At 57.0% G+C, this 9,320-nt stretch overlaps 1 protein-coding gene across 1 annotated transcript; it reads left to right on the top strand.

Moving 5' to 3' along the window:
* Positions 1-267: 267 nt before the first annotated feature.
* Positions 268-9,000, top strand: ANGPTL4 (angiopoietin like 4). The gene is made up of 7 exons (XM_036399642.2): positions 268-783; positions 1,046-1,156; positions 1,643-1,769; positions 6,056-6,169; positions 6,254-6,349; positions 6,652-6,927; positions 7,469-9,000. Exons 1-7 carry the CDS (start codon positions 268-270, stop codon positions 7,648-7,650), a joined length of 1,422 nt encoding a protein of 473 aa, XP_036255535.1. The 3' UTR covers positions 7,651-9,000.
* Positions 9,001-9,320: the final 320 nt, after the last annotated feature.

Here is a 9,320-nt window from a genome sequence, read left to right as displayed (position 1 = left end):
GGACAGGAATGGAGACGGAGACAAGGATGAGAGCAGAGATGAGGACTGGGGCAGGCAGGGCTCAGCGACAGGGACCGAGGCTGCCCGGGGTGAGGGCGGACAAGACCGGGAGCAGGCGGCGGATACGGGGCCTGAGCCGTGGCCGCCGGAGAGGGCGAACAAAGCGGCGGGGCCGGGTGGGCGGGGAGGGGCCGGTGCGGGGCCCTCCCCGCCACGGGGGCATAAAAGCAGGGCGGCGGCGGCGGCACGGGGAGCGGAGCGGGCACGATGCAGCTCGGCGGTGCGGCGCTGCTGCTGTGCGCGGCGGGGCTGGCCGCGGCCCCCGCGCCCGCACCGGGAGCCGGGCCCGAGCGGCGGGCGGCGGCGGGAGCCGGGCGGGAGCGGCGGGCGCAGTTCGCCTCCTGGGACGAGGTGAACGTGCTGGCCCACGGGCTGCTGCAGCTGGGGCACGGCCTGAAGGAGCACGTGGAGCGCACCAAGGGCCAGCTGCGGGAGCTGGGCGGGCGGCTGAGCGCCCACAACAGCTCCCTGGGGCGGCTGCTGCGGCAGGCGCGGGAGGCGCAGGAGCGCGGCGAGCGGCTGCGGGGCAGCGTGCGGGAGCTGGAGGGCCGCGGCCGGCAGCTGCTCAACCTCTCCGAGGCGCTGCGGCAGCGGCTGGAGGAGGTGGCGGCTGACAAGGACGCGATCCAGGGCCGGCTGGAGCGGCTGGAGGGCCGGGTCCGTCTGGCGCTGCAGGCGCGGCCGGCCGGGAACCAGAGCGCTCGGGACCTGGGGGCGCTGCAGGTGAGCGCGGGGGGCACTTCGGGGGGAGCTGGGTGGAGAGGACTCGACAGGGCCCTGCACCGGCACCAGCGGGGAACGTTGGTGGGGGGGACACACCCCAGACCCGCTAGAGAACACCGGACGACTGTGGGAAAGACCCGACTGTCCCGGGACAGCGTCAGGAGAGCAGAGGGGTCTGGGGACACCGGGAGCGCCCTCCCGGGGGTCTCGCACAGCCAGAGCTCCCTGGAGCGATGGGGCTCACCTGGCTCTTCCCCCGCAGTCCCTGATGGATGCTCAGAACCTGCGTATCGAGGAGCTTCTGCAGAAAATCAAGCAGCAGCAGTACAAGCTGGACAAGCAGAACCTGCAGATTAAAAGCCTGCAGAGCAAGGTGAGCCCCTGTCCTGTGCTGCAGCCCCCAGCCTGGCCCTACATGCCGTGGGTACCCTGGTGTGACACGCCTGCCGTGCCAGCTCTGGTGGCTGTGCTGGTGCTCCCTGGCCTTGGGGACTCCAAAGGGGCCACGGCTCTGGTCCCCGTGCTGCAGGGGATCATCAGTGTGTGAGGGCAGCAGCCTGCATGCTTCCAGAGAGTTTGTATGGAGCAATAGCAGGAACTGGTGGGTGGGAATAGCCTCCCTGGGCTCTGCCTTTGCATTCATCTGCAGAATAAACTAGCTAGCATGGGTGTGAAAAACCACAATTGCTTCTGGCTTTGCCAGGACTGGGTATCTCCTGTTCCTCGAGGTTTCTAGGCAAGTTCAGCCGCAGCTCTGGCCACGGGAGGTGGCTGGTGTGTGGCTGATCTGCCCCCCTGAGTAATGGAATGGGAAACAAGCTGAGATAAAACCTTTCTGACTCGTGCATTTTTTTTTTAGGTCAATCTACTAATTCCCCTACACCACAACAAAACACAGCCTCCAAAGTGGAAGATAAACCTGAAGAAGAGCCTCAACCTCACCAACCAGAGTCAGAATGGCAGTGGGGAGCCCCTGCAGACACAGAGTGAGTATCTGCTTGTGCTGCCCTGCTTGTCCATGCCAGAGCAAACCTGTAGCAGGTGCAAGCTTTTGGAAACAAAAGGTTCATTTGTCCTGAGCAGATTTGCTTGAAAAGCTGGAGCTTGGGAATATGGCCAGAGTGAGTGGATCTGGAGCACAGGCAGAATCCTTGTCTTCTGGGCCAGTGTTAGTCCAGCAGGAATTTAAGGATTAAAGAGGCTTTTTGCTGCCTGTTGTTAGGCATGCAGTGGGAAGCAGACAAAGCCTGAGACCAGGTATTTGTCAAAAAGGACTGGCAGGTGTGGGGTGAGGAGGGAAGGGTCTCAGCTCTTTTCAGTTAACTCTTGCTCACACCAGGCAGTGAAGTGTCTTTGCTGTCTGTGGGAGGAGGGTAGGGTTTAGGGAGGCCTGTCCTGAGAGCAGAGCTGTGTGCTTGTGTATCTCTCTCTCCCCCTTGGCTCATATTCAGACTCATGTATGAAACACAAGTGTCTCAGCTTGTACTATCCTTGGCTGAAGGTGCTGAGTTGCAGTGGGTGCTCACAGCGCTGGGAAATGTGCGTTGGAGCAGGAGAGTGGATGCTGCCATCTGCAGCTCCTGGCTCTGCCTGGAGCATCTTCTGCCCTGGCAGCAGGACTGGAGGGGCTCCTGCAGAGCAGAGGGCAGCAGAGCAGGTGTCCCCAGTTGTGCCATGTCCTGCAGCCTTCCTGCAGACAGGAGCTGATGTCCCTGCAGGGGTTGCTGGCCAGGAGCAGCTGCTGTCATGCTGTGTCAGCCGGACCACAGGGCTGCCTCTGCCGCTGTCTAGGGATCTTCACAGGAGCCAGGCAGGGTGAGGAGGCATGAGGAATTCCTGCTCAGGGCCTGGCCTAGCAGGGATGGTTATGGGAAAACACATGATAACTTGTCTGCAGAGCCTGGAGCTGTCACTGGTGTGTCTGAAAGCTGGTTGGGCAGAACAAAAGGCTTGTCCACATGGACAAGAAGAGAAGTGGAATGTGGGGCTTCAAACTCTTCCAGGGTGCAGTTCAGTGGGGCTGTGCAGGGTCAACCTTACTCAGAGCAGCACTTCTGAGCCAGAAAACTCTCTCAGAACTTCTCTCCTGTTTTTTTCCAAGCTCTGCTTTGTGACTTGCCTGCAGTAGTGTGTGTCATAGAATAGTTTGGGTGGGAAGGGACCTTTAGAGGTTATCTAGTATAACCCTTGATTCCACTCTTGGGTTATGCTGGGAGAAGGGCTGGGACCTTTGCTACTTGCTGATGCAGATGTAGGACATTCTGGCTGACACTGGCTACAGAAATGTTTGTAATGCATAGTGGAAGGCAGCAGGAGCTACAGCCCCCACGGATGCTGTGTGAGCTCAGCACCTTCCAGTGCTGCTCTGTCCCTGATGGAAAGACCCAGGACACGCCAATTCTGTCCCACCAGCTGTGAGCTTCCCCTTTCCTTGCCTAATCCCTGATGTTGGTATCACTGACAGAAAACAAATTGGCTTCCTTTCATTATCAAGTCAAGTGAGTTTTCTGGCAAATCTTAAAGCACACAGGCTGGCCCTGTGCCCTCTGCCCAGGGGGACCTGTGGCTGCTGTCAGAGCTGGGCAGAGCTGGCGAGGCTGTGCCTTTTCTGGCAAGTCTCAAAGCAGGCAGGCTGGCCCTGTGCCCGGGGGACCTGTGGCCGCTTTCAGAGCGGGGCAGAGCTGGCGAGGCCTCGCCGGCGGCTCCCGGCCATGGTCGGGCAGAGCCCGGTGCCGGCGCGGCCCTGGGGAGCGGCGATGAACTCCACCAGCAGCCCTTGCAGAAAGACCCTTTTATTTGCATCCAGTGAACACAAGTTTTTTCAGAGCAGAACTGGCATGGGGCCAAGCATGTGAAAGTTGAAGGCTCAAAGCTGCCTGGAGAGTGAGAGGTTTAATAGCTTGCAGAAAGAGGATCATGTCTTTGGGCAGAGCCTGTGCTTGCTGGCAGCCAGCCGAGTAGGGGAAAGGTGGAGCCCTGCTCACGCTCTCCCGGTGGCGCTGAGACTCCAAAATAATGGGGCTGGGTTGGGGCGGGAGAGGGGGAGGCAATGCAGGCAGCTCTAGGCATGCCCTGCCGTCCCTGAGGACGGTGTTTATACCAGGTTAGTGACCTCCCTTGTGTCATGGCTGGAAATCCTGTTGGGTGAACACGGAGCCTAAGGCAGATCCAGCCTTGTTGTGTTGCTTGGCTAAATAAAGGGGGAGGGAAAAGGAAACACAGGAGCAGCCAGGAGGGCTTGTTCTGCTGGTGCTGTTTGGATGTGCAACGTGAACTGGAACTAACAAAAAGATTGAGCAGAGGCTGTTCAAGCAGCTGCATCTTGTTCAGCTGCTGGAGAGTCCCTGTGGCACCAGGGGAACAGGGATTGAGTGCAGCCAGAGCCCAGAAATGAGAAGCAGGCAGGGATGGAGTTGACTTGTGCATGCTGGGACTACCAAACATCTGCCTGGCGCCATCCCACCAACGCTGGGAGATGCAGTGAGAAGAGGAGGTGAGGAGCTTGGCAAGCCCAGCACCTTCCTGCTGTGGCAATGTGAGCAGGGGCCTCTGGCTGTGGTGTTCCTTCCTCTGAGCCTGGTTTGCTTCCCTGCCTTTGCCCTTCCCCACCCAGAAGGTGGGGATATTCAGGATGCACTCAGCCCCTGCATTGCTGGGGGGGCTCTGTGTGGTTTTGGTCCTTGATGCACAATGCCCTCAGTCCCCGTGTCATGGGTTTAGGGTACGGCTGCGGCACAGCTTGTCCTGTGGTGCACTGATGGTGGCACCAGTCCTGCCCTGGCATTGCCCTGGGGATGTGCTGGCTGTGGGAGAGGGACTGCCCCTGCTAAGGAGGGGAAATTTTGTGGGGAGAGAGGAAGGAAAAGAGAGGAATATGTTGGAAATGGGTGAAAGGTGATGGCAGGTGTCATTTTTCTGTCCCCTGGGTCCCCCCTGACCTTTCCTCCAGCTGGAGCTCTGCTCTTCACCCCAATGCAGCGTCAAGACTCCCCAGCACCCAGTGAGGATGGGATGGGGTGATGCTCTGCAAGGGCTGCTTTTACTCTTGGCAGTTCAAAGGCCCTTTTTCCCCCCTTCATCTGCCCCCAGGGAGCCCCTGGCTGTTGGAGGAAGCGCTTGTCCTTGCTGCTGCTCTGGATAGTGGTGTCAGCCCTGACCTTGGGGCAGCTACTGTGAGGAGACCCCCACAGCCAGCACCCCAGCACAGCCCAGGGCTTGTCTTGAGGTTTCTTGTCTGTCTCAGGGTCATGCCGGCAGCAGCTGTGAGCCAGGGTAGCCAAAGCTACAACCCATCCACCCTGGCCTGGGGAGAACAGGGCCCCTTTGTCTGGGGGTGACTGGGGCACCTGTCCCTGCTGACAAAGAGCCCCTTGACTGTGCAGCAGCCTGGGGCTGAAGTCCCTGCACATCCTTCTGTGGCCTTTTGACTCGGGTGTTGTAACAGGTTCCCTCTGCCTCATCTCTCCCAAGTGCTGGGAGTGGTGGTTCCTGGATGGCCTTTTATCAGAGCTGTTGAAATGGTGCTTTGCTGGCAGCTCTGGGCAAAGTCCCTGTGAGGCAGAAGGAGCAGTGGGAGCCCCTGGGGATGGAGGAGGATGAAGAAGGGTGTGGCTTCACCCTGGGCAATCCACTCCTGCAATGAGCTGGGGCTCCCAGAGTCCACCCCCCCTCCTTGCCTCAGTCAGTGTATCTTGGAAAAAAGGTCACCCCAGCCTGGCGCTGTGCCTGCTGGTGGCAGGCTGCCCAGCAGGATGTCTGTCTGCCACCACCACAGTTGCTGGGAGAAAGAGGTCATGTGCTGGATGCTCAGCCACCTTACTGATGTCAGGACTTTGCCTTTGCCTCTGAGGCCCCTTGACCCTGCTTCAGCCTCGTGAGGGATGGGGATACTTGGCCCTGGCATTGCCCCACCCCAGACGGGCCACTCCTGTCTGTGAGTGTAGAGGGACCTGGGAACTCCTCTGTCCTTCCTTGATGGGGAGCCCTGCTCTCCAGCTGAGGTCACTCCAGCCTGGCCCAAAGCCTGGCTTCTGCCTTGGATGAAAGCCCAAGGAGCTCTGTTTGAATAAAAGGGAAGATGTGGGGTCAGCGTTTAAAGATGCTGAAGTCAGGGGCCGTTGTCCCCAGCACGTGTCCAGGGCTGCAGCCATGCTGAGCACAGCTGGCTGGGCTCGTGGCCAGGGCTGCAAGTGCTGGGGCTGTGGTGGGAGCAACCTGCTGAGGAAGTGGGGCTCGTGGCCATCTCCTCAGTTGCTGTTTCCTTCCCCTGCAGAGCTCCCAGAGGGTTGCCACCAGCTCTTCCTGGCTGGGCAGCGGAGCAGTGGCATTTTCCAGGTACAGCCCACAGGATCTCAGCCCTTCAAAGTCTACTGTGACATGAGCGCAGGTAAAGCCGTGCAGCGTCCCGGGCACTTGGCAGGGTGGCCTGGTCAATGGCAACCCCCCGTGACTGTGTTTTCCCTTCCCACAGAGGGTGGCTGGACAGTGATCCAGAGGCGCATGGATGGCTCTGTGGACTTTGACCAGCTGTGGGATGCCTACAAGAATGGCTTTGGAGACCTTCGTGGTAGGTGGATGATGGTGTCTATGTTCTCACTGTGGGATAAGGGAAGCTCAGCAAAAGGTATTCCCCTTGCTGGTCTCTGGAGCTCTCTGTGCTGGAGCACAGTTGTGGACTGAAGGGTGGGTGGGACAGTGCTTGCAGAGCAGGGGTCCTTGATCTTCCTGATGTGTCCTGCAGGTGCCAGACAGTGACTCAAACACTGCAGTGTCCTAGGTTTTCCCTGTTTGTCTCTGGAGCTTGCTCATATCTCTGCTTTTCATGGCACGTTTGTGTCTCTGCAGCCAAAGTCATGAGTCTTATTTCAGGTGACTTCTGGCTGGGCCTGGAGAAGATACATCGCCTTGTCCAAGAGGGAAAATACAATCTCCTGATTGAGCTGGAAGACTGGGAGGGGAATTCCCAGGTGGTTCAGTTTGTCTTCAGTCTTGGTGGAGAGAGCACAGCCTACACACTCAACCTGCTGGGGCCTCTGTCTGGAGAGCTGGAAAATGCCATTGGGGAATTCAGGCAGCTGCCCTTCTCCACTCGGGATCGTGACCATGACCTTAAAGCTGACACAAACTGTGCCAAACACCTCTCAGGTCAGTCTGAGGTTTTCTATCCCAGTATGTACACTTCCCTTTCAGCCCTCCACTATCTGGTAGTGGTCCAGTGGGACCCAGACCCTTTGGCACTAGACCCCTTTGCTGTTGAGCTGGTCTTGTCCCCTGGGACAGCTGCTTCTTTGGGAAGAACTGTGCAGGGAACCAAGAGGGAAGCTGAAGCTGAGGGGAGGGTTCATGATTCAGGTCTTGGCCCAAGCATCTGTCCTCATAGCAGCTTTGCTGTCTGCCACTTTGCATGGAACCTTTTCAAGCAGAGCAGAGGCCCCCCTCAGCCTGGCTGCTGAAGGGTTTTGCACACAAGGAGCAGCAGCCTGGATTTGCAGACACAGCCTGAAGTCGTGTCAGACCTGTGAGAGGTCCCCCAGTACACGGGACTCCTTGGCTGTATATGAGGCGATCTTTTAAGATCCTGAAGCTCTAGAAAAATAGGGGAAATAGGGGCATCAGCTGCATTGAACCTAGCTTTTTCTGTCTGGAATTTCGAGGAGTTAAAATTATCCCTTTGTTGCCCTTGTAGGTGGCTGGTGGTTCAGCACCTGTGGCCATGCCAACCTCAATGGGAAGTACTTCCGCTCCATCCCGCGGCAGAGGCACGAGCGCAAGCAGGGCATCTTCTGGAAGACATGGAAGGGCAGGTACTACCCCCTGAAGTCAACCATCATGAAAATTCAACCTGCAGCACTGGAAGCAGAGCCCTAAAGTTTCTACTTGAGACTTTCTCTGTGGAGCATGGACCTGAGCTCCATCACTCGGTGTTTACAGAAAACAACCTCCCCTTCCTAGGTTAGAAGCCCTTTGGAGGCACAACACTGCTCCTCACTAAAAGTAAAACAGCTCCATGTTGCCAGAACCTCTGGATGGGAGTTCCCAAACCTGAAGAGGAGTCCCAGGAGGGAGATCCACCTCCAGAGCATGCACAAGGGTTTTCTGACCTGCCATGTGCTGCTGCAGAAGTTGAAATTGTCCGGTGCTTTCCTGTCTTAACATTTCTGTACTGTGTTGATGAGCTGGGCCTGGGGCAGGAGGGGCACAGGAAGTGTCTCACTGCTCTGGACCACAGCACTGGGTATGGAGTCTTGCTATATGTCCTGTCTTTCACTGTTGTTGCCAAATGATGTCCCAGGTACCCCCTGTGAGAGCCCCTGGAGCCTCCTGTGCAGGGGCTGGGGGCAGTGAGCCTCAGGCAGCTCCATCTGTGCAGCCTCTGCCCCCTGAGGTGCAGGGCTTGGTGGGAAAGCTGAGAGTGACCTGTGCAGAAGGGGGGACCTCAGGCTCACTTGCCTTCCCTTTGAAGACCTGTATTTCTGGCTGTGCTGGAATTTGCTGGGAGCTGGGAGAACTGCTTCCAGCTCTAAGGTTGTTGGGTGAGATCCTGCAGCTGGTTGCCTGAGGGGCCAGGTCCTGGGGAGCTCTGCCTGCTGCCTGCCAGTGCTGCTGGGGGGTGGGTAGGACAAGCAGTGGGACAGCACAGACCCAAAGCAGTGACTGTCCCTGGGTGGCACCAGCCTTGCTGTCACTGTCAGCACCCCAGAAGTAGGGGCTGCCTTCCTCCACCAGACACCTCACACTTCACAGAGTGACTGGACCTGTCCTGCATGTGTATCCCAGTACTACAAAGCCAGGGGACAGCAGGGTTTCTCTGCAAGAAGCCACACTTCATTAGGTGTGTACCATGATGTATGGCACCACCTCTGCCTTTGGGGTGGGTGTCTGGGGAGAGGTGGCCAAAACAGGTCCCTGAAAACTTACAGGCCAAGCTACAGTCTTGGGGCTTCCCAAGCATCCTGCCCTATTGAAGTCATATTGACTACTGTGCTAGAGCTCCTAGCTGCTAAATACTGTACATAGTTGTTTGTAGGATGTTGGACTCGTTGATGAATTCTCTGTTTCAATTTGTTTTGATATTTAAATGCAGTGTTAATAACAATGTGGTGTAATTTATAAATGTCAATGCTGGAAAGGAAAGCAAGTGTAGTTTGTGTATTTTAAGCATTTTTTGTACTAAAATATCTTTTCTGAAGATGTCTTTTAATAAAAACAAGCCTTTAAGTGTCCTGCCTGGATTATTTTCCTGATGGTTTACCTGTGGCAGGTGTGTGGGAGCATTGTGATGAGTCTGCATTTGAAAACTTTATTGGAATTGTGACCTAAGCACTCAACTCCCTTCTGGCCTCCATGTTCAGCTGTAGCCTTATGAAGTTCTGATAAATTGCTGGTATAGGGCCCAGCAGCAGGTTTTAATCTGCTTGAAGTTTATGGGCTTCTAAATTTCTTCTCTTCCTGGAAATTAGACTGTGGGGCAGCAGCTTTTTAAGTGCTGATGTGTTGGGTTTCTGGCAGACCTTTGAAGGAAGGGGACATTCCTTGGA

This window comes from Molothrus ater, chromosome 26 (genome assembly GCF_012460135.2).
Source record: "Molothrus ater isolate BHLD 08-10-18 breed brown headed cowbird chromosome 26, BPBGC_Mater_1.1, whole genome shotgun sequence".
NCBI classification, from domain to species: Eukaryota; Metazoa; Chordata; class Aves; order Passeriformes; family Icteridae; genus Molothrus; species Molothrus ater.
This window is presented reverse-complemented; position numbering and strand designations above follow the sequence as displayed.

Coding starts and splice junctions, on each gene's coding strand:
- ANGPTL4 (XM_036399642.2), top strand. CDS start 268: ATGCAGCTCGGCGGTGCGGCGCTGCTGCTGTGCGCGGCGGGGCTGGCC. Junction 1,157..1,642: donor TTAAAAGCCTGCAGAGCAAG/GTGAGCCCCTGT, acceptor TTTTTTTTTTAG/GTCAATCTACTAATTCCCCT. Junction 6,928..7,468: donor CTGTGCCAAACACCTCTCAG/GTCAGTCTGAGG, acceptor TTGCCCTTGTAG/GTGGCTGGTGGTTCAGCACC.